A 23,301-nucleotide genomic window follows, 5' to 3' on the forward strand; every position below is an offset into this window, starting at 1 on the left:
CCTCAAGGCAGCTGGAGCTGGAATCTTTCACTGCGTCCTATGCAGGCTGCCCCAGTGGCCACATCCCTGTCCTGCACCTACGCAGCTGGCCGGGGCTCTGACACTCGCGCCTGTCACTCGGAGGAGCTGGCTGTGCCACCGCCTGTGTCACCGTCTCACGGCAGCGAGCCGGAAGCGGGACCATGGGGGCTGCTCCCTCCGCGGTGGAGACCTCGGGGACGGCCAGCCAGGGTGGCATGGTAAGAGGACATCCCCTTGGGGTGCCCCCTCCCCACTCTGGGTCTTCCCCTGGAACCTGTGCCTGGTTGTAGCACAGAGCAGATCTAAGCTGGTGGAGTAGGAGGCTCCCGTGGAATGAGACGCTGAGCAGGGGTCCTGCTGCCTTTTCCTGGCCTCCCTTGTGTCGCAGCTCCCTCTCTCACAGCAGCTTTGGGTGCTGCTGACCTTGTCTCTGTGGGCAGAGACACATCACTTTAGGACTTGCTAGGCTGCTAGGCTACCCCCAGTCCTCTCTGTCCTCTCATCCTCTGTGCCCCAGTCCCTTCCCAGGCTCCTGGGACTTCTGGATCCTGAGCCGCATCAGTGCTGAGCATGGGCTGTACCCACCACGGAGCAGGGACTCTCAGGAGGGGACAGCACCTCGGGGCTGGCCGTGTGAGGACTTGTATCCTGGCGTGTCGGGCAGATCCCGGGAGAGAGCACACTGGCGTGGGGGACAGTGCAGGGATGGCCCTGTCTGAGGGTGGCCCATCGAGTTTGGGGCATGACTGGGAGCACTGCGGGGATAAGATTGCCAAAGGGCATGGGACCAGCGAGGGTGGGCAGCAGCCAGGGCAGTCCTGTGCCCACACATGCTCCTTCTGGCCTGGCAGCCCCAGGAATGTGGTTTGGCAGCACTCCCGGCCAGTTTTGAGGCTGAGGCTGCCCTAAAGCCCTCTCAGCCCCTCCTGCAGCTCCTGGCCCTGCCCGTCTGCCCCAGCCTGCACACAGATCCTCTGTTCACTGCCAGCCTGCCAACCCCAACCACCTTTCTGTGGGGCAGGAATGGGGCATGACCAGTGTGGGGATATCCCTGGGGAAGAGCCCCTTTGCTTTACAGTGTGCTGCTCACCCCTACCCCATTGGGGAGGGGAGAAAGGCCACCTACATCTGTTCCCAGTGCAGCCTCATCCCCAGCATAGCATTTATCTTCTAGCAGCTTTGTCAAAATTGGACCCTGCTCCGAGACTGCAACCCACTCTGCCTGCCTGTTCACAGGAGGATGCTATGTCCCCCCAGAACATGCACTCCTATGGGGTATACTGGAGATTGCTCTCACCCTCCACAGGGGCTCCCAGTGAAACAGGGTCCCGGTACCACCCATTGGGATGAACATAACCGGATGTAGGGGTGCTGTGGGTACCACAGAGGGGTACTCGTGTTTAGGGTGCCCAGGCTATAGGGCCAGTGGGCCAGTCTTCATGTCCTGCATGAAGGGGCAGGTTCAGGCACTTGGAGCCGTTTTGAAGTGGCTTTCAGTGTGGGCTCCCCATACTGGTGCACACACCTGGCATCTCCCAGGAAAGGTTATCAGGTAATCACCCTGTCCCACTGCCTCTGCCAACCTCCTAAATGTCACCGTTGTGCTCTCTGGGGCTATGAGCTCATACTAACTTCCCCACTAATGAAAGCCCCCCTCCCCTGGCCCTGTGTGAAGCAGCTGCCAGGGCCCAGCCCTTCCCTGGCCCCTTTGAAGTTCATCCTGAGCTGCTGACAGCTCTGACTGGCTGGGAAGGGGACTTGGCATGCAGTGGATGCAGGATGGGGCCCCAAGGATTGGTTGCAGGACTCCAGCTGCCCTCCATGGCCCCAGCCACTGTACTGAGCCTGTGGAGAGGGTTGGGATGTTGGGATAGGGTATGACACTGTGCACTCAGGGACATGCTGAGGACATCTCCCTGTTCCAGCCGGGGAGCTAAGTGCAGGTCTGGACTAGGGGCAGTACTGGGGCATTGCTGCACAGTGTCATGGGCATGGGCACGCTGTTCAGGACTGGCCCTAGGGGACCCAAGCATGTCCCACGCTTGTCCCACGGCACCAGGAGCAGAGCCTCTGGGCAGTCATCCAGAACTGTGGGCAAGTGGAGGTCTGCAGGACAGGTCAGAGCCCACTCACACCAGGCACCCAGAGGAGGACCCAGGCAGAGGAGTAAAGGCAGCTCTGGCAGCAGCTGTGCATGTGGTGCCTGCCCCCACTGCCAGCCAGCCTAAAAATAACCCCTCGGGGCTCAGCAGATGGAGCAGAATGGCCAGAGCCCTGTTGCTGCAGGCACTCTGCCAGCCCCCTGCATAGTGCTCTGGGCTGCCCCAAGCCTATACTGCCCCTGCTCCTACTGCCTGTGACCCTGTCAGCTATACCAGCCTCCCTCAGTCCCTGCCCTGCCCTGCTGGACGTCATGGCTTGGCATGGCATTGCATGGCAGTAGCCTGTCCCATCTGTACAGAGACCAAGAGGACCTATCCCTGTTCTTATTAAAACTGGAAAGCCCACAGTGGTGCATCCTGAACTGGGGAGGTAGCCTGGCAGCCCTCAGTGGGCTCTGGAGATACCAGGGACTATGGGCACTATAAGCAGGGCCAAGGCTATGTGGGAATGAGGAGCATTGTGGGGCAGGTCCAGCCTGCCCATGTCCTTTCTGCCACTGGGCAGGACTTGATCCTGTGCAGTATGGCTGGCAGAAGGTGGATCCTCATGATGGGGAGCAGATGTCCTACCAAAGAGCCCCCCTTGACACATGTCCTGGTCCTGCAGACATTAGATCTGTGGCTTCTGAGGTAACTGGAGCTCAGAACCAAGAGTGCCACACCTGGGCTAAGTGGGTGCAGCTAGAGGCATCCCTGGAGCATCACCCCAGGCAGATGGGCAGAATCTGGGGTGGCAGGGACAGCTGAGCCCCCTTGGCTGCTTTCTGCCCCTCGCCATGGTGTTGTAAAGCAAACTTCATCTCTTGGCAGTCACAGCAGCATTGCCATGGCAACTGGCAGGGTGATGCCAGGCAGGCAGGCGAGGAAGGAACCAGGATGCAGGACTTGGTTTTGGAGGCACCTGGGGACATGCCCATCTGTGTGAGTGTGTGCATGTGCACCTGGGTGCATGCCAGGGGGTGCAGGCAGATGTGAACATCTGAGTGCATGCACTAATGTCTGTGTGCACACACACGTGTGTGTGTCTATGAGAGACTTGAGGGGAATCCTTTGGCTCTGTGGCACTCTCAGGGCAGGGTGTACCCCACTGCTCTGGGGTGTGGGCTGGTAGAGCTGCTCTGAACCACGGGAGCAGCAAGTTCCTCCCCAAAGCTATGGAATCTGTAGCTTTGTGTTTGTGAGGAAGACAAATCCTGTAGCTTGGATCCTTGCCTGCATGCGTCCTTTGGTCCCTTGGTCAAAAACCCTGCCACACTCCAGAGTACATGGGCTGCCTCCAGCCTCTCCAGGACTCTGCCTCTGTTCTGCCTGAAGCCTTGGGATAGTGCTCAGCTGCCCGTTTTGCTAGGGCCCCTAAGCCACAGGCAGCGAGCTGTGCTGTGCTAGCAGCCTGAACAGCTGTGCTGACAGGGCCCTGCACTTCCTCCAGCATCGCCTAGGTGTGGAGGGAAGGGTTGGATGCTTTCCTGCCTGGGAGGAGCCCTGTGCCCAGCTACCACATCCCTCTTGCCTCACCATGGCTCCACCTTTGCCTCTTGGGAGATCCTCTGCCTCCCGCTTTGGCATTTCTCCGGCTCTAATAAAGCTGTCAATGGGCAAAGATACCAGGGAATTCGTTAGCTCTCCTCTTTGATGTCTGCCCACCCCAGAGCACAGTGCCAGCTGCAAATCCTTTGCAAACAAACAGCTTCAGACAAAGCTCCCGGGCATGGCAAACTGCCAGCTTCATGTTACCCCCTGCCCAGATACCCACCGGGCCAGACTTTCGGCCGCCCAGGACCCCGATTACCTCGAGCAGGAACCCCTCGGCAGGCAGCTCCCCCCCACACCCCCAGGGACCCAAAGCCGCATCCCCTTGGCAGCCGGGCCTCGGTACCCGCAGTGCCGGTAGGACCCCCGGGGACCTGCAGCAGTAGGGCTCTCTCTCTCCCCTTGCAGCCCAACCGCCGGGGCCAGCCCCTGGAACAGCCAGATCCCAGGTCCTGCCATCTCCAGCAGTCGGGACCGCATCCCCCAGGGGCTCGGCGCCGGTAGCCACGGGCGCCCATCCCCGCCGCCTCGGGGCGGGCCGTGGAGGGCCGGGCGGCTGCGCACACGGGGCGGCGGGGCCCGCCTCCGCCGCTCGGCACAGCAGCACCGCGGACAGCGCCGGCCCCCGCCCGGCTCGGCGCGGCCCCGCTGACAGCTCCCGTTCTACCCGCGCCGCTCCCGGCCCAGCTCAGCCCGGCCCGGGCGCACCCCGCGCCATGGCCACGGAGGTGGGTGCGCGGCGGTGGCGGCTCGACAGGGGTCACCCCGACAGCGGGCACCCCCTCGATGCCGGGCTGCAGCAGAGCCGCCCCGCTTTGCCCTCCCGTCCCCACCGGCTGGCGCGGCGCGGGGGAATGCGATCCGCGGCGGGTGGCGTGGGGCGGAGGTCCGCGGGAGGTGCACTGGGAAAGGGTAGTGTGGGGTTTTGAGGGCTGGGAGGGGTGCGTGGACCATGTGGGTAGCCTGGTGAGGTGTGTGGGGTGTGCAGGGTTGATGCAAAGTACCTTTGCTGGAGGGAGCAGCATGGGTCTGGGGCGGGGTGCCCGGGGAGGAGAGGTGGCTGTGGGGCTGGGAGTCCTTCTCCCAGGTGCTGTGGGTGGGATTCGGGACGGAGGCAGAGGGCCCGTGAGGCACACAGCAGGCAGAGGCCCCTTGTTACCCAAGGGAAGCACTGGGAGGGGTCTGACAGCTGTCTTTGGTACAACTTGGCCCCTCCAGCCCCCCACAGCTGCCTCACAGCCCAGAATCCATGGGGCTTGGCCATTGTGCAGTGCCTGGGTTGTTTGGGCTGGGCTGAGCTGAGTGCCTGCCCTCGGGGCAGCTGCCCCAAAGCAGCCTGCTGTACTGTCACTGCAGCTCCGTTACAGCCTGGGCCCTTGCTCCTGCTCAGCTTGCTCCCTTCCTCTCACCTGGAAGCTGCTGGGGTAGCTGTGTGCTGAGTGTGGCACTGCTGGGAACAAGGGCCTGTCCCTCCACCAGGCCATAGCCCACCAGGGGACAGGCACCCATGTTTGCAGCAGCCAGTGGAGGCAAGGCCAGGCAGCAGGCCAGGGCAAGGAGCATATGCATTCACCCATGCTCCAAGGTCAGGGCTGCCACAGCACCCTTCCCTTGCCCCCTTGCTGCTATCCTACTGGGACAGCAATGTGCTCTTTTGGCCAAGAGGGCCAATGGCATCCTGGGGTGCATCAAGAGAAGTGTGTCCAGTAGGTCTAGGAAGGTTATCTTTCCCCTCTGCTCTGCCCTAGTGAGACCACCCCTGGACCACTGTGTATAGTTTTGGACTCCTCAGTTCAAGAGAGACAGGGATCTGCTGGAGAGAGTCCAACAGAGAGCTACAAGAATGATTGAGGGACTTGAGCATCTCTGCTATGGAAGAAAGAATGGGGGTGTTCAGTCTTGAGAAGAGAAGGCTGAAAAGAGATCTTATTAACATCTATATCTGAGGGGTGGGTGTTAAGGTGAAGGTAATGGTCTCTTTTTGGAGGTGCCCAGTGTTAGGATAATAAACAATGGGTAGAAGTTGGAACACAAAGAGGGTCCACCTCAACGTGAGAAACTTCTTTACGGTGGGGGGATGGAGCCCTGGAAGGTTGTGGAGCCTCCTTCTCTGAAGACTTTCAAAACCCATCTGAATGCATTCCTGTGCAACATGGTGATCCTGCTTTGACAGGGAGGTTGGTCTCAATGATATCTGGAGGTTCCTTCCAACCTCCAATGTTCCATGATTCTGTGATCCTCCCCTTGCCCCTGGCCTCACACCTCCATTGCTGAGTTGTGCTCATACCATGACACAGCCCCTGCTGGGGGCTCCCTGCCCAAGGGTGGGCAAGCCTGCAATCTCTGATGCTGGGGAATGACACTGCTGCCCAGGCCCTCAGCCCCCAGGAGAAATGCCTGGCACGCCTCAGCTGCAGCCCTTCCCTGACTCAGCTGCTGTCTCCCAGGTGCACAGCCTGCAGGAGCTGCGACGCAGTGCATCCCTGGCCACGAAGGTCTTTGTGCAGCGGGATTATAGTGATGGGACCACCTGCCAGTTCCAGACAAAGTTCCCTCCTGAGCTGGAGAGCCGGGTATGGAGCTTGGAAGGTGATCAGGGCATGTGTGGGGGTGCCCTACACTGGTGTCCTATGGGGATTCAGGGGGGAGGGGAGTCTGAAAGCATGGGGCCTCCACAGGGTGTTGTATGGCCCTGGGCCAGGTGATGCAGCTGGGTGCATGCACTCACAGCTACTTTGCTTAATCTGCAAGAGCTCTAGTGCTCCTGGGAACCAGGAGACTCTGGTGCTAGGATGCAAGCTCAGCATGTTTTGGCTTGGGCAGGAGGTGGCAGGGGCTAGAGACCTGAGGCATGAACTGGGCAAGGAGGAGAGGGATAAATGCTCCTGAAGTCCCCCTCAGGGATGGGGACAGGGCAGTCATCCTCTGGTCAGACTCCTCTTCATGCTGATTTCTGCCACAGATTGAGCGGCAGCTCTTCGAGGAAACTGTGAAAACCCTGAACAGCTTCTACGCTGAGGCAGAGAAGATTGGAGGCAGCTCGTACCTGGAGGGGTGCTTGGCCTGTGCCACTGCCTATTTCATCTTCCTTTGCATGGAGACACACTATGAGAAGGTGCTGAGACCCAGGGAAGGGTGCAGGGATGGGCATAGTGGCAGGTGTGAGGGTGGGCACAGGGACAGCACAGGGAGCAGGCAGCAGTACTGGAAGGCCCTGAGTGTCTCTCCATATGCCGGCAGGTGCTGAAGAAGATCTCCAAGTATATCCAAGAGCAGAATGAGAAGATCTATGCACCACGAGGGCTGCTGCTTACTGACCCCCTGGAGCGCGGCATGAGAGTTGTATCCTCTGTGCAGCGGGATGCTGAGGGGATGAGAAGGGTGAGGGGATACTGGGAGTGGTTGCCAGGTAATTGAACTAGCCCATCTCATTCATGATCCTTAGCAGGACCCAGATTGAGATCTCCATCTACGAGGACCGGTGCAGCAGTGGCAGCTCCAGCAGCGGTAGCTCTAGCAGCAGCAGCGGGGGTGGGGCAGGGGGGCGGTGACTGGCAGAGAGTCCCTGCAGGGACTCATACTGCCGGGACAGTGGCCTGTCTGAGCTGCGCAGGCTGCACTACCAGAGCACCCGCTTCTGAGGCCAGGCTGGGTGGGAGGAAGAGGCTGGAGGGATAGCCCCAGCAGGGCTACCCACCCCTCTCTGCTCTGTGCCCCCTGCAGTGACACTGCCCCTGCTCAAACCCACTGCGAGCAGGTGCTGGTGCATCCCAGGTGCTTCCCACTGAGCTAAACTGGTGCCAAGGGGCTCCTGCAGCCCTCTGGGTGCTTGGTGCTGCTGTCCCTGCCACAAACAAAGGAGTTTGCCCTGCTGTGGGCAGCCCCAGCTGGCAGCACCCCCAGCTGGCAGCACCCCGCATGCCACACACTCAGGAGCAGTGGGACTGGCAAAGCCCTAAGTGGTGAGCACACACTTATCTCCGTGCCCACGGGCATTGCCAGCCTTTGCTGCACCTCCTCCCTGGGTTGTCCTGCTCTTGGTGCTGCAGGGTGGGCTCAGCTGCTGCATACCTGCTGTTCAGGGCACCTGGCAGAGCCCTGATGCTGCTTCATCTGCATGATGTTGCCATACATTCACCCCAGCCTTGGCCCCATGCTGCCTGTTGCTGCTCCCCAGCCCTGGCCAAATACCCTCACCCAGCTGGCAGCAGCATCCACGCCAGCACCATCCTTCAGCACTTCCCCTGACACTGGAAACTTGCTTCTGCTCCCTGTCTGACCTGGTGCCAGAAAGCTCCCCAGCCCAAGTCCCATGCCCAGGGCAGGGCCATATAGTGGTGGGCAGGCTCTTGCCCTTGTGATGCATGGCTCAACATAGTGGAGGCTGAGCTGTGGTATGGGTGAACCAGGATCCCTGCTCGGTCCCAGAAGCCTGCTCTGCCCCAATTCAGAGAGGGTGCTTAGTGGAGCAGCTCCACCAGGCCCCTTCCTCTCCCCCTGCTCATACCTTCTGCATGGAATTGCCAGCAGCACCCCCATTTTCAGCTTCATCTGTTGTGGGGACTCCTAGGAGCACCTGGGTCTGGCTGCAAGCTGGGGCTTCCTAGGCCAAGGTCAGATGGAGGGGCAATAGAAGCATCCCTGTGACACCCAGCACCTCTAGAATAGTCCCTGCCTGGGTGCAGGGCTGGCCCTGCTCTCCCAGGCTCCCAGAAGGAGGACTCCCTTTGGCTTGGTCATGGCATGTGTGCAGGGTAGACCTGGCCCCACTGTTCCTGCTGAGCCCCCTCCTGCATGAAGACCTTCCTCAATAAACACCACACTTTATCCCATGGCACCTGCCACTCATACTCCTGCGTCGTAAAGGGGTCAGGTGATTCTGGAGGGCACAGAGCCAGGCTGGGCTGGGGCTGAGTAAGCCCTAGCACACCAGTGTGCATCAAACCCCAGAAGGGTGAGAAAAGGGGAAATAAATGGGGGAATAGAGCTGTGTGTGTAGCCCCACAGGTAAACCAGTGCAGGAAAGGGTTTATTCAGTTGGCCCTAGGCACAACTGGCACAGGAAGGGGAAGCAAATGGGGCAGCCAGGTGTGCTGGGCAGGCTACTTGTGCCAACAGTGTCCACCTGGACCTAGGGAGAAGCCTTGGTGGCAGTGGCAATGGAAAGAACCATGGCTGTTGTGGCAGATATGGTCACAGGGGCCAGGCTGTGCCTGGCACTCATCTATGTCTGGAAAAGAAGGGAAGAGGATCAGACTTATGGCAAGGGTATAGGGCTTATCTGGCACAGGCAGAGCAGGAGATAGAATGCCCCCTTGCCCTTTCCTGAGGCTGGGTGAAGCTGGGACACAAAGGCATCTCCAGGTCATGGCTGCTGAGTGGCAGATGCCTCCCTCACTAACTCCTGCACCGCCACAGTCTGTCTTGACCCCTGTTGTGGGTTGGCCAAGCCCAGGGCTGTGAGTACAACAGGGCACCCCAGGAAACAGCATTGCTGCTCCCAGGGCAGCATGGCTGCACCTAGCAGAGGTGGGTAGGCATTGCAGGCTGCCAGCCCCACTGCTGCAGGTACTCACCGAGGCACTGTCTAGCAGTGTGATCAAGGGGACTGAAGCCTTGGTGGCAGTGGCAGGTGTGTGTCCCCGGGGTGTTGGTGCAGAGCTGGCTGCAGTTGTGCAAGCCCTGGGCACACTCATCGATGTCTGGTGGTGGAGAACAGAGCAGTATGGGATTAAAACAGGCAGGGGGAAGACAGCACAGCACACCTGTTGTGGTGCTGCATATCTGGTCATAGTTCCAGGGCCAGGAGCAGGAATGAGCAGGGACAGAGACAGCTAGGGCCACTGTGCATATTCCAGCTAGTTCCTGACCCCAGAGGAAGGAGAGTTGGGGGATGCTAAGGGTTCTCCCACTCCACTATCCTCCTTCCCAGGCAAGCCCAGGGCAGGGTGAACACAGCCCTGACCTGCACAGTTCAGCAGGCTGGGCTAATAGACAGGATATAGTTTATTGGGGGAGGCTCTTCAGGAGAGTGGCTGGAAGACTGAGCGGGGTCTGACTCCAAACAGTAGGGTCAATACGTTAAAAAACAGACCAAGAGGGTCCTTCTCCTGCAGGGCTGGGGTGCCCCTCCTCTGCCAGGACTGGGGAGGGAGGTCCCCATCCCTGAGGAGGGGACAGGCAAAGCACACACGTCGCAGGCCAAACCAGCAGGCACATGGTACAGTATCAAGGCGACGGAGCAAGCGACCACCGGGGAGGCCCTGGTGTGGAAGGAGCAGGAGGTGCCGGTGAAGGGGCGCTGCCCCGGGGCTGTTTTCCCAGGCATGGTGAAAGAGGCAGCAGGGCTCCATGCCCATCCCACCGCTGGCTGCCCCAGCGGGGCACAGCCAGCACATCCAGGGCAGTTTAACATGGAGAGAAAGAGAGAATGAAAGAGAGAGGCATAGGCTGTCCGGTCCTTCTGCCAAGGCTGCTCTGGCGTGTTACGGGCAGGGGTTAAAGTGCATAGAGGCAAAGCCAGAGTCCGAGAACTAGAGAGAGGGCACTGTGAGGGGGCCCGCGCCAACTTCCAGCAGAGGGGTATCCCCCAAAAAAGGCCACTTGAGCTGCACAGAGAAGGAGCAAGAGAAAGAAGGAAACAGGGGGAGTCAGTGGTGGCTCAGGGTGTGTGTGTGGGGTGGACACAGGACAAACAGCTACAGAACCAAGGGGGAGGTGGGTGGGCAATGAACTGGTAAGTTAGAGGATGTAACCAGGACTTTGTTAGGGGTGTAGTAGCATCCTAGGAGAGTGCTCTGGGGCTGCTGCCCACGAGCTGGGCCAGCCTGTGCTGGCATGGGGTCAGGGGGTCCCTGCTGTCACTCACCCACACAAGCTGTGCCATCCTCATTGGGTTCAAAGCCCCGGCTGCAGCGCTTGTTGCTGCGGCACCGGTACCCACCGTAGGTGTTGATGCAGACAGGCTTGTCCCGAGGACAGACAAAGGGAAACTTGGTGCACTCATCTGTGTCTACAGGCAGAGGGGTTTCAGTGCAAGACAGCTGTGCTGGGAGCTTGTGGCAGCTGGCCATGGCCCCTTCACTTCCCTCCAAAGACATGCTAGATGACATCCCCAAAGACAGTGATAAACAAGCCACGCTTCTGCCCAGGATGCTCACACAGCCACGGCCACCCTAGTGCATCCCTGATGCTCTTGGACCTAATACAGTGCCTGCCACATGCCAGCCATGCCTCCTGCCCAGGGAGTGCCCACTCTCCCCACTCCCCATACAACCACAGTCCCTCTCTAGACCTGTGCTGCAGGCCCCATTCCCAGGCCATTTGCCAGGCTAGCAGCCATGCCTTGCACTGAGCCCTGCATGCATATCCTGCTGCCTCCCTGTCTGCCACCTCCACATAGCAGAGTGCTGCCCTTGTGCCTTTCACAGGGCCATGCTGCAACATCCTAGATGCAGACATGCCCATACCCCCAGCAGCCACTCACCTACACAGCGTCCGTTCTCATGCTGGGAGAATCCCTGCCCGCACTGTGTTTGGGGAGAAGCAGAGACAGCCAGGATGGGGAGCAATCAGCCCTGGGCAGCCACAGAGCCAGCAGAGCCCAGCCCTCTGTTCCTGCTGCCAAAGCCTCCTGCCCTGCACCCACACCTGGCCCTCACCTCCATCGGGACAGGCACGAGTGGCTCCTCCATGTCCAGAGGGTAGGGGACCTCCAGGACAGAATTAGTCTCGCTGCTGGCCACAGCTCGTGTCACGACGCGGCCGTCCGGCCAGGTCACCTCCAGGCTGCTGGCTTCATCGTGCCCTGCAGGTGGGCAGTCTGTCAGAGGGGGGCTTTCCCAGGTGGACAGGGGCTGAAAGGAGGCCAGGGAGGGTGGTAGTGATGGAAGGACAAAGCCTCCCTTTGCTTCCTGAGCCAGGCCTCAGGTGCTTGATGCTGACAGCCCATGTTGTTAACCCAGAGATGTAGCCTAAGGGGTGCATGTGGGGGCAATGGGGGGTTCAGCATGCTGAACCAGGGCAGGGAAAGCCCTGGTGCTTGGGCAAAGCAGTAGGCTGGGGGTGAGGAAGGGGGCAGCTGTCCCTTGCAGCAGGGCTGCAGTGGCTGGGCACTCTGCCCACAGCCTCCCCTGGAGCCCACCATGCCTAGGGTGATAGGCCTGGATGATAACCATGCAACAGGGCACTGTGGCAGCAGAGGTGGCCCTTGCCAAGAGGCAGGGGTAGAGATAGCCCCTTGTCCTCCCCAGCTCACCCAGTCCAAAGTGTGCCACGGGCTCCATCTCACAGAGGTACCCCGATCCACCATCGATGATGCGCAGGTGCGCCCCACTGCGCCGTGTGAACAGCACCACCTTGGCCCCCCGGGCAAAGGCCCCAAAGCGGGTGCGGGGGATGACGCGCAGCCAGTTGTTCCTGGTTCCCTGCAAGGGAGGAGGGATGAGGGAGTCTGAGCAAGGAGAGGTGAAAGGGATAAGGACAGCATGAGGACTCCCTTTTTGAGTCACCTGAGTGCCCTTGAAGATGGAGATTGGCTGTGCCATGGACTCCCCATGGGACAGGATGAGGTCCAGCATCCCATCGCCATCAAAATCCGTCACTGCACCCCCTGCAAGGACAGGATCATGCCTGGGGCCCAGGCCCCCATCTTCCAGCACTGCACCATCCTGATGGTGTGGGCTCCCACAGGTGGCAGCAACACTTCAGGCAATGCAGGAGCAATAGGGAAGATATGGTGACCCTCTTGTAAGGGTTTTTGTATGGGTGGCACCCTGCAAGCAGGTGGGTCAGCTTGCAGACAAGTAGTGCCTGGGGGCTATGTGAGCCTGGCCCCAGACCAAATGCAAGTCTGACTTTGAATAGTGGACACCCAGAAAGGAGCCTGAGAGCAAAGCCCTGGGGAACAACTGGAGATGGCACCCCTAACTGAGTATGGGTGAACATATGGGGTCCGTCCTGGCTGATGGGGTCTCCAGGATGCTGGTGGGGAAGAGGCAGATGACTCAGCTAGACATGTGGCATCCCTAGGCATAAAGGGTACCAGGCAGTGCTGTGGAACAGCCCCAACATGTCCCCCACTGCCAGGGCTGGGGAGACCCACCCGTGCCCCGTCCCTCAGGCTCCAGTGCATCCCCTGGATTCAGCTCTTCCATGATGGGGTCTGAGTGCTCCCTGCGGATGAGCCTGCCAAGCACAAGACAGGGCATTAGTGCTAGCCCCTGCAGGCCCCAGCACCTCCCAGGAGGTGCCTATCCCCTCCCACAGCAGAACGCAGAGAAGTGACAGTCCCAATGGTTATGCAAGGTAGGTGGGAGATGGGACTGGCCCCTGTCTGTTAGCACCTCATGTTCCCACTCTGTGCAGAGTGACAGGAATGTCATGAGTCTGGCTCTTGTGGGCCTGAGCAGCAGAGCAGCAACATCGTCTCCAAACACTACTGCATCCCTCTGGGTTGGAAGATCCCCACCCAGGGGCTCCCAGCTACACCACTGCTCTGCACCCATTTGTGGTAACAGCACTGGTGGACAATCAGCTCCCACCACCCCACACGCCAGGCAAGGAGGTGCTACATGGTGGTAATGAGGCATTGACCCTCACAGTTAACAGGAGCCACATACAAGCTTCCACGTGGCTGCTAATCAGCAGTGCCAGGGACCTTGGGGGCTGCTGCAGGCACGATCGCAGCAGCTGGTAATGACACTGGGAAGGGCTCAGTCACGGCCACCTTTTATTAGCTGAACCCAAGCAGTGGCCCTGCTGGAGAGGAGCCTCGTGAGGCTGGCTGTGCCACGAGGGCTGCTCAAAACCCAGACCAGGATGCCAGTCTACCGCAGCCATTTGGTACCTGCTGGGCTCCTACCGGAAGAGGCGGTTGGCAGAGGAGCCACGGTAAGCAATGTTGTTGAAGAAAACCTCCAGCTCCTGGTCATTGTCAAAGTCAGCTGCAATGACGGTGCGGACAGGGGACGGCATGGAGAACTTGGGGCTGGCGATGTCCTGCGCAAGGGATGTGCAGGAGGTGACAACAGGCACCGGGAGCAAAACGCTGGGTCCTGCTTGGGGTCCCCTCTTTGTTGGGAATTGGAGCCCAAAGCCAAATTAGGGTGAACCTGCCCTCCCCAGTGGTCAAGGAGGTTCAGTGGGCAAGCTGGCAGTGGGGGGCCTAGCCAGAGCCTCACCCGGAATCGGATGCGCCCACGGGCCCCGCTCTGCAGGTAGAGGCGGTGCGGCCCGTTCCAGTTGCCATAGACGATGTCCACCCGGCCGTCACGGTTAAAGTCAGCCAGTGCCACGCCACGTCCATGCTGGTAGGGGTCATCCAGCCCTGGGGAGCCACAAGGGGACGGGGGGGAGACAGGACCTCCTCCCTGCCTCCATCTCCCCATCACGCCTCCTGGGATGTGTGCCATGGTCCCCAGATGGGTCCTCCCCATGCAGGACTGCATCCGTGCATTGCTGCACCTTAGCCAGTCCCACTGGTCAGCCGAGCTCTGGGTTACCAGGGCAGTCCCTCCACCCTGTACTTACCCAGCTCAGGCAGGCTGGGGCAGGCAGAGCCAGCCCTGCTTTGAAGTCCCCAAAGCCCAGGTGCTGCCCTCATCTCCCCTACTCACCCACGGTAGCTGCCACATCCCGGTAGGTCCCGTCCCCCAGGTTGTGGAAGAGGAAATTGGGGCTGTTCTCGTTACCACAGAATATGTCAGAGGCGCTATCACTCAGGATGGGGCCCACAGCCACTCCACGGCCCCCTGGGGACAGTAGCCAGGAGTGAGGGAACAGATGGTGTCCTGCCCCAGGGAAGTCATGCCCTCTATGTCCCCTCAGTGCTGCCCACCCAGTGCTCCCAGGACCCATGGTGACCCCTCCTCGTCCACCTCTCCTGCCTTCAATATCTCTCATCAGGAGCTAATTGATCCTGGAAGCTGCTTGAGTTACTCCCAACCCCAATCACTGCCATTGCCATGGTGACAACACTCCTAATTAGGGACAATTTCTCACTGGGGAGGCAGGACATGGCAAGAGTCCCCGTGCTTGTGGGGAAGCATGGGGCACAGGCTGGCATGCTCCCTGCTGCCCTGCTCGTGCCCCACCCCTGTGCCCTACTGCCTGCCCTACAGATGCTGAGGGCTCTGGAGGATCGGCCCAGATGATAGCAGGCACAGTGGTCCTGCCAGGTGGGCTTCCTTCCCAGGGGCCAAGGGGCTGCCACTAGATGGGGCAGTCAGGCAGCATAGTGAGTGGCACGGGCCACTGCCTGCACTGCCGTGCCCACAACGGGCACTGCTCTGCCCGCAAAGAGGTCCCACGCTAGCCCTGCCCGGTGGAGCCCTGTCCCCTCGGGGCAGCAGCAGCCGAGTACCTGTGTACTTGCTGACGCCAGCCTGGGTGGCCACGTCCACCAGCACCACAATGCCGCGGGCAGGGTCACTGGCAGCCACATCCATCTCAATCAGGGCATGGGGGCCCACGTTGCCGCTGGCGTAGTTGGCAATGTAGATGGAGTACCTGCCGGAGCCCTGTGGCCAGTGCCATCTTCTTAGCACCCACCTACCTAAAACCTATCTCCACAGGGACCACAGGATCATTGGCATGGGGCTGGATGCTCTCATGGGATCAGGCAGTACTACCATGTGCTGATCAAGAGCTCTGCAAAGCCCATGGTGGAAAAGCACCCCAGGAGATGTGATGTGTCCTGTTGTTTCCATGGTCCCCAGTCTCATGGTGACAACACAGGCACCCTGATCCCCCCTCAATATCCCTGCCTTGCCAGGTCCTACTCCACCCCACTGCCCCGCTTGTCCCATGCAGCAGCTGGACCCTGATTTAGGGATAATCTTTGGGAAACAAACCACTGAAGGAGGAGGAAGAAGAAAGAGCAGGTGACAGGAACATAAATCACCTTGACAGGCATGTTTATCAGCTGGCAGCAACCATGTGGACAGGAGCCCACAGTCCCTGTGGATGGAGCTGCTGCCAGCCCTGACAGTCACAAGCTGAGGGGTGACTCTGTCCCCAGTAGGGGGTGGAATAGGCCTGGTGCCCAGGCAAGTGGAGAGGTCCCATGAGACCCAATAGGGGAGGGTTGAAGAGGCATGGGGGTGGAAAGGGAACAGAGATGCTCTGTGCCCTACTCGCTCACCGTCCGGTCCACGCAGGCGACAGAGCGCCCAGCAAAGCGGCTAGCCACGTCACGGTTCACCTCGTCACTCAGGAGGTCCTCCCAGCGCCCGTTACGAAGCTTGAAGAGCTTGTCTGTGTAGGTGGCCATGCCTGTGGCAGGGGGGCATAGTTCAGGGGGCTGCAGCATCCCACCTCCTCCCAAGGCCAGTGCCCTGCAGCAAGGAAAGGCTGTGGAAGAGGCACTCTTTTTTTCCTGGAGCATCCCAAATCTCTGCTGTTTGGCCAGGCTACCATGGACCTTAAGGGCCATGAGGAGACACACAGAAGAATCAACTCATTAAGGTAAAATGTGTCCCAAGGGGGCACAGTCCTGTAGATCATCTCCAGGAAAGTAAAAAAAAAAAAAAAGTCAAATAAATAAATGAATACATAAAAATCAATTCAGTGCCAGGCACAGGCAGTGAGCTGCACTACCCATGACAGTGATGATGGCAGCACCTGATTTAGGAACAGGTATGCCTGTGGCCACCACCAGCCTGGGTAATTAGGAGCATCAGGAAGACAGATTTGCTGCCTGGAGGTCAGGGCTGTGGAACAGGGACACGGGGTAGAGCTGAGCTAGAGCGCTAATGCAGGGAGCTCTGGGGATGCTCAGCGCTGGGCTGGGACACTCAGGTCTCCTCCCCATAACAAACAGGGCAGGAGTAGCTATGGCTTGGTGCAGCAGGCACGGGGGAGCCACGGCACAGAGGGGCACAGCTGGGATTTGCATCACAGGGTTCCTGTGGTGGGGCAGTCTTAGGGGTGCCAGAGAAGCTGCTGTCCCGCTCAGGGTGCTGCTGGGAGGGCAGCAGGCAGCTGAAGTGCTGACTCGGCGGCTGCCTGGGCTCAGCGTCCCGCCCCGCACTGCTATCAATCAATGGAGCCACTCAACTGAGAAATTAACTCCAGCCCGCACACATCCCTCACACGCCAAAGGTCACGGGCAGCTGTGCCGGGAGCTCCCCCCACAGCCAAGGCGCAGGGCAGGGCTGCCGGCAGGGCTCACCGGAGAAGGCGTTGTTGGTGTTGAGGAAGTAGATCTCCTCGCGGCCGTCTCCGTCTATGTCGCAGGCTGTCACGCCGATGGCGTTCCCTTGTCGGTCCCGCAGAGCGTAGTATGGAGAGCTGGGCTCATCCTCTGCCACGTTCACCAGCCGGCCGCGCGCCTTGTCGTACTTCAGCACCAGATTGGGGCCATTGTACCTGTGGGTACGAGCAGGAATGACACCTCCCTGAGGCCTGGGGACAGGATGAAAGCCCCCAACCCGGAGGAATACTGAATGGGTTTTCCCCACCACGGGTACAGCATGGGACCTGCATGGCCCATGGAAGCTAAGGACCCTGGTCTGCCCTCAGAACCCAAACATGGAGTTGGCTCCCAGCTGCCAATGGGGAATGCTCAGCCTGGACCAGCACATCAGGCGTCCCATGTCTACCTGGCTCAGGCACACCAGGGCAATGCCAGGGCAGTGAATGAGTGGTCCAGCAGGGCAAGATGGGATACTCTGCTTGTGGCCCTTCTCCAGGCCAGGGGAACCAGCATGTGAGGCAAATCTTCTTGGCATGCTGCACCCCACAGGCTCCCCGCCTGTTCCTGTCCCAAGCACCAGTAAACAAGTTATACAACAGACACTGGGGCCACTTACAAAACCCTGGCTGGTTGCTTGGCTTAGCACAGCTGGGAGTGGTGTCCTGGGCTGCTTTGTAGGTCCCTGTTGCAGCACATGGTTTGCTGCCCCAGGATGATGCCAAGGGGTGGTAGGGCTGGACTCTGCCATCCACCATATTGTCCTGACTTCCACAGCCCTGCCCCCTCCCTACACGGGCTTTGCTGGAGTGAGTGGCTCCCTCCAAATGAGCACAGCTTTGTGCTCCTCATTTGGGAGTGAGCAGAGTGATGTGTGCACAGATGCTGAGCCCAGCCATGCCAGTACACATATGCAGAGCCCACACCATGGTCCCCACCATCCCTAGCTGGGCCTGGACATGCTGGCAGCAGCTGCTCTGTGTCCAGCTCTGCTCAGGTGTTGCAACACAGCACACGGCTCCCTGCCTCCTCAGCTCCTGCCAGCCCTTCTGAGCCATCACTCCAATAAAGGGCTATAAAAAACCTCCAGCCAATTAACCAAATCTCTGGAGAGTGCTGAGTCCTGTCAGTGGAGCCGAGCTGGCTTGGGGACATGCTGGCTCCGCACTGCAGGGTGGATCCCAGCTGCTGGGCAGCTGTCACTGCCCTGTAGAGGCAGGTTCTGGCCCTGGGGCTGGGATGGGACACAGGCATGGCCCCATGCTGGCATCAACACCCTGAGTTGGGTGCACAGACACGAGTGGGTGCACAGAAACCCTCACCCCACCACCCTTGTGCATAACCCCCCAGATGGTCACATGTGCAGGGAAGAGCAAGGAAGGCCACTAGGTCCTGCTGTCACCGAGACACCAGGTGCACCACTTACCCTGCCACCACAATCTCGAAGTCACCATCAGCATCCAGGTCAGTGACAGCCACACCATAGTTGAGCTGTGTGGGGTTGCTGTCGTAGTCAGGTGGGAGCAGGCGGTGGGTGACAGCCATGAACATAGGCTCACTGCGCTGAAAGCCCTCACTGAGCCAGGCCAGGGACAGCAGGCACAGCACCAGCATCCTAGGCACCTGGGAGAGACCTGCAGCCTGTCAGCTCCAGAAGAAGACCCTGCCCTGTGGCCCCTCAGCATCCCCATCAGACTTGCATAGGAAACACTCCTCCACCCCTTATCACCCACCCCAGCTTGTGCCACCCCACCAGCCCCTCAACCCTTGGGCACTGCAATAGCTCTGGCATCCCAATGCACGGACCCCCTCTGGAGACAGCTCATTCCTGGGGCTTTCCTGGGACAGGATTGTACCCCAGTGATTTGGTAGCCAGGGTTGAATAAGGGAGGGGGACACACCTAGGGAAAGACTGAGAAGGTGGCAGGAGAGCTGTGGGATGCTGATAAATATGGGCTCAACTTCAGCTCGCCCTACCCCAAGAGGCCACTGGCACTCAAGATTCTGGCAAGTCACAATGTCAATCACTGCTCCCTTGATGAGGCTAAAGGAAGGAGGCCATCACTGGGCTGGGGAACTTGACCTGTGTCCAGCTCATCTTCAGAGCTAGGAAAGGCCACAGGGAAAACATGGAGATATTCTGCCAGGTGACTCCTGTGTGCCTCAATTTCCCTACTCTACTGGCAGTTTCTCCCAGGTTCTGGACACAACATGCTCCTCCCAGTCTAGCTGAGGAAGGTTTCTGCACAAGGATGTGTCTGTGGAAAGGAGATGCTGGGAGGAGAGGCTCAATTAACCTGGACTGCGGAGGACAGTGCCTGCCAGTACTGCTGGCAAGGCTGCGGAGATTTTGGAGCTGGCTCTGACCTGGCTGTAGCACAGGTAACAAACAAGGTGGCACTCAGGACAGCTAGCCCTCACCCTAGGCCAGAGAGTCTTCTACAGAGGGGAAGAGCCCAGTAGCAAGCTGGGCATCCCCAGTCTGTGGGTGTGAACCCACATGCCAGTGCTTCATTCTGGGAGCAAAACTAGCCTGTCCCACTCTTGCAGACTGGAAGGATAGCTGGGGAACTCCATCACCGAAGTGCTCCATGTGACCATGCGATCTCCCTGGCCAGGGCTGTCCCTCCAGCCAGGAACAGCCCTCCCAGTGCTGGTAGGGGGACAGAGGTGAGAGACCCTGCCAGCAAACAAAGGAAGCTGTGGCAGCTGCATGGTGTCATGTATGCCAGGCTTGGAGAGAGGAAGGTGTTTGAGGCTTAGATGCTGGCAGACCCATCAGCTGTGGGGAACAGCCTGCTGCTGTCTCCCCTAGGGATGGGAATGGTCTCAAGGGTCTTTAGTGAAGCAGGATTCCTCTGTCACAACCAAATCACTTCCAGGCTCACCTGGCTGGAGAGGAAACCTTGAATCCCACAGCCCTGCACCCCACCGCACCAGTTCCATTCCTCTTCCTTCTCCACTCCTATCCATTCCTCAGGCCCAGATGCAAGGGTGAATGTGTCCAGCTCTACTTGCACAGACCTAGGTGCAGCACCACACTCTCCACCACCCAGCCAGACTCAGGGAACTGTACCCAGCACCCTGCTGTCTTGTTTGGAGTGGGTCTCCAGTAGCAGAAGCCTGTGCCTGTTCTTGATGCAGATGCCCCATGCAAGGTACATACAATGGAAAGTTTTATTGGGTTGTGTAAGGATGAGACAGAGCTTGGGTGTCACTGCAGTGCCGGGCAGTAAGGGAGGGGAAGCCTTTACTGGGTTAAAAGCAAGATTAGAGAAGAGCCACCCATATATGGACATACGGGTGCAGGGTTCCCACATGAGCACCCTGCCTGTGCAGAGCAGTGCCTCCTCACACCCAGCCAAGCAATAGGTTGCTGTCCCCAGGCTACAGCCAGGGCTCTTCTTGCTCTGCACCCCCCTCCTGTTCCCACTCCCCACAGCTTGTCTTGTTTCCCAGGTGCCCTCCCTCCCCCCCAATTCCCACCATCCAGCTGCAGTAGGAATCCCTCCAGGCTGGATGGAGCCTTTCCAGGAGGAAACAATGGTCCTGATTTGAGACTAAAGGCTTTGCCCAGCAGATCCGGTGTCTGGTGCCATGGGCAAGAGATGCACGGCCCAGAGCCAGGTCATTTTGGGAAGAGGGGAGGAAGGCTTAGGCTTTGCATGGCAAACAGGAAAGACTTCATGGTTCCCAGCATGCTGCTGATAGAAGGCCCTAGCATGAACCTCCAGCTGTGGTTTGAGGCATGCAGGGCAGAGCTCAGCCTGTTCTGTCCCAGCAGAGCCAAGTCCTGGCTTGTGTTGTGGCATCTGGTGGCAAGGTCACCCCAGGAGTTGTGATCATCCCAGGGTGCCTGTTCAGCAAGGCTAAGCCTGGTGACCCAAAGCCAAGGTGTCAGGCAGGGTAGAAGCACCAGGAGGATGGGAGCAGGGCAGGCCCATGGCACCCACACAGGATACAGTCAGGCAGCACAAGGACAGGGTGCTGGTCCCATGGCAGGAATGGACTCATCTGTTCCCACGCATGGCTGTGGCTGGCAGTGCCCTGCAAAGAGGGTGGGATGGGGAAGGGAGCTGTGGGGCAGGTACAGAATCTTACCCCAGAGTCCTCACCATAGGTGGTGAGATGCTGTCTCCAGAACTCGCATGTACTCACATCCCCAACCCTTGCCCCACATCAAGGGGAAGGGGGGAGCTATCTCTGTGCAGCTACCCCCATCCCACGCACCACCATGACACTACTTTACACCACACACCCCAGTGATGTCATGCTCCACCACTGCAGTGACATCCCATCCCGGGCCGCAGTCACCTCTGGCTCTGCTGTGACATTGCCTGACATCGCACAGAATGGGCCTCATCACACCCCACAGACACCTCAGAGCAGTGACAACATGGTGACATCACAGCACCCCATGACATCATGCTGCACATTTCCCAGTAACTTCACATTCCTCTGCCATTCCTGGACAGCCATGGCTGCACCCAACAGGGCAGAGGACGGGCAGATGACATCCTGCAGACCCTGAAGTGGCTGAACTCCCCATGGATGCCAGCAGTGTCCCCTCCATAACACCTCAGCCTGAATCAGTTCAGCCCCTGCAGTGCTTCTACTCCAGTCAAAACCCAAGAGCCCCAGTCCCACTGTCCCAGCTGCTTGCTGCTGCTGTGGGCTCAGTGCTGCTTCCTCACATACCCCTTTTGCAGCCCCTGGCCTGTACATGCATCCCATCAGGGTTGCTTCTGGTGGGCCCAAAGCCTCCAGCTGCTGTTTGGCCTGTCCCTGTCCCCTCCCATGCAGGGTTCCTCAGTGCTGGACCTGGCATGCTGGGGCTCAGCCAGCAGCAGCTAATGCAGTGTGGAGATGAGCAAGTCACCTTAGCCTCTGAGCTCAGCCCAAACAGACACCAAGTCTTTCCTGGACTCAGACCCACCAACACACAACCAGCCCTCTTCCCACACAGGCAGATGCATGGCTGGACCCCCTCTCTCTCTGCAGCCTCCAGCCTCTCCATGGGATCAGCCAAGAGCAAGCACAAGCACCCCGGAAAGAGAAGCTGTTCTTTGGTTCTTGTGGCTCTGATGCCTCTGCCAGGGCTTTCTCAGTCTCAGTCCACACCCCCATCACCACTCCATCTGCACGAGCCCGGTGCCCCCCTGCCCAACATGCATCACTCCCACCCTTCATTCACCCGAGGCGGGTACTTTGCCACCCCACAAACACCTGCACGCTGAGTGGGCAGGCCTGCGGTCACACTCTGCCTGCCACCAACTTCTCTCCGGGCTGGTGCCCGTGCCAAGAGTTACGAGGCACATCCCCGTCCCCTCCCCGTCCCGGGAAACTTCAAGGAGCAGCAGCAAACCGCCCCGCTACTCACGGGCCAGGGGGGCTGCCCGGCACCCCCGCGGCGGCGGGAGCGCATCCCGCACCGCCGCCTCGCCTTGCCGCACCGCCCGCCTCCACCTCCGTCGCTGCCCGACTGCCGATGGGGCCGGTCGGTCCGAGCGGCTCCTTATGTAGAGCCGGGCGGCGGCGGCAGCGCCAATGAGCGCGGTGAGGGACGCCGCTGCCAATGGCGAGCGCGGGGGTGGGGCTGCGCGGCGCTGATTTACTGACCCCATCGGGGATACTGCGGGGGGATTTGTGGGGAACGTTACCCTGGGGGGGCATCACCCCGGGCACTGAGCCCGCCGGGGATGGTAGACTGCGGCAGGAGGGTGGGGGTCCGAGATGAGCGAGTCGTCGGTTCCCAGGCAGGTGGAACAGCGGTGTGTGGGATCTGGGTGGACTGTGGGGGAGGCGGTCCAGGCTCGCAGGAAAAGAGCTGCGCCCCTGTGGTCGCCTCGTGGGTGCTGGGTAGTGGGTGACACTCGGGACATGGCTAGGCAGGGGTCCCCACCGCCTGCAAGGGCAACCGATGTGACAGGGCAAGCAGAGGCAAGGGGCCCGGCTGCAGTGGGGGTTTGTCCCACAGAGCAGTGCAACTGTGGGCACGGGGTGAGGAAAGGGAGAGGAGCTGGGCAGCCCTTGTACTGCAACACCTACCCACACTCTGGGGGTTTGCACCCTCCCTGTGCCATCACCCTGCAGGTCACACACCTCCCTTTGCAGGGCCCCTGGGAGTGGCTGTCCCCCAAAAGCCAGTCTGCACTGCAAGGAAAACCCTCTCTCAGGCACTAAATTGCCCAAAATCTTGCAGCCAGTAGATGCTTGAGGCAGGATCACACTTAGCCCACAAGCCTGACTTCCCTGACATGGCTTTCTCCTGTGTGGCTGCTGCAGGGACAGACACAGAGCTCTTTGTGCATCTCTGGATGCAGAAAGTGGCTGTAGCCAGGACTGGGACAACACTGGCAAGGCACAAGGCTACCAGGTCACCCTAGTGGAGCACAT

The 23,301-nt window shown here is 59.7% G+C and overlaps 2 protein-coding genes across 6 annotated transcripts; one reads left to right on the forward strand and one right to left on the reverse strand.

Moving 5' to 3' along the window:
* The first annotated feature begins 146 nt into the window (after nt 1-146).
* GOLGA7B (golgin A7 family member B) lies at nt 147-8,541 on the forward strand. Of its 3 annotated transcripts, none has more exons than XM_068139567.1 (5): nt 147-239; nt 6,161-6,286; nt 6,676-6,828; nt 6,954-7,055; nt 7,169-8,541. In XM_068139567.1, the coding sequence occupies exons 1-5, from the start codon at nt 183-185 to the stop codon at nt 7,262-7,264; spliced, it is 534 nt and encodes a 177-aa protein (XP_067995668.1). In that variant the 5' UTR covers nt 147-182; the 3' UTR covers nt 7,265-8,541. The 3 variants fall into 3 exon arrangements, with proteins under 3 accessions (XP_067995668.1, XP_067995669.1, XP_067995670.1); XM_068139568.1 differs by lacking the exon at nt 147-239 and adding an exon at nt 3,058-3,104; XM_068139569.1 differs by lacking the exon at nt 147-239 and adding an exon at nt 4,343-4,441.
* A 180-nt stretch (nt 8,542-8,721) lies between these two features.
* CRTAC1 (cartilage acidic protein 1) lies at nt 8,722-22,382 on the reverse strand. 3 transcript variants are annotated; one of them, XM_068139564.1, is made up of 16 exons: nt 22,286-22,382; nt 18,332-18,528; nt 16,885-17,081; nt 15,856-15,986; nt 15,076-15,232; nt 14,330-14,464; nt 13,895-14,040; nt 13,576-13,712; nt 12,817-12,899; nt 12,224-12,324; nt 11,971-12,139; nt 11,375-11,520; nt 11,200-11,242; nt 10,582-10,725; nt 9,290-9,415; nt 8,722-8,943 (listed from the first exon to the last, which is right to left on the reverse strand). In XM_068139564.1, exons 1-16 carry the CDS (start codon nt 22,328-22,330, stop codon nt 8,816-8,818), a joined length of 2,085 nt encoding a protein of 694 aa, XP_067995665.1. In that variant the 5' UTR covers nt 22,331-22,382; the 3' UTR covers nt 8,722-8,815. The 3 variants fall into 3 exon arrangements, with proteins under 3 accessions (XP_067995665.1, XP_067995667.1, XP_067995666.1); XM_068139566.1 differs by lacking the exons at nt 8,722-8,943; nt 9,290-9,415 and adding an exon at nt 9,849-9,976; XM_068139565.1 differs by lacking the exons at nt 8,722-8,943; nt 9,290-9,415 and adding an exon at nt 9,891-10,321.
* Between the last annotated feature and the right edge of the window lie 919 nt (nt 22,383-23,301).

The sequence above is a fragment of the Melanerpes formicivorus genome, unplaced genomic scaffold (genome assembly GCF_026170545.1).
Source record: "Melanerpes formicivorus ecotype bairdi unplaced genomic scaffold, bMelFor1.0.p_v2 SCAF_6, whole genome shotgun sequence".
NCBI lineage: Eukaryota > Metazoa > Chordata > Aves > Piciformes > Picidae > Melanerpes > Melanerpes formicivorus.

Coding starts and splice junctions, on each gene's coding strand:
- GOLGA7B (XM_068139567.1), top strand. CDS start 183: ATGGGGGCTGCTCCCTCCGCGGTGGAGACCTCGGGGACGGCCAGCCAG. Junction 240..6,160: donor CGGCCAGCCAGGGTGGCATG/GTAAGAGGACAT, acceptor GCTGTCTCCCAG/GTGCACAGCCTGCAGGAGCT. Junction 7,056..7,168: donor TGGAGCGCGGCATGAGAGTT/GTATCCTCTGTG, acceptor AGCAGGACCCAG/ATTGAGATCTCCATCTACGA.
- CRTAC1 (XM_068139564.1), bottom strand. CDS start 22,330: ATGCGCTCCCGCCGCCGCGGGGGTGCCGGGCAGCCCCCCTGGCCC. Junction 10,726..11,199: donor TGAGAACGGACGCTGTGTAG/GTGAGTGGCTGC, acceptor CTCTGCCTGTAG/ACACAGATGAGTGCACCAAG. Junction 8,944..9,289: donor CACTGCTAGACAGTGCCTCG/GTGAGTACCTGC, acceptor CTTCTTTTCCAG/ACATAGATGAGTGCCAGGCA.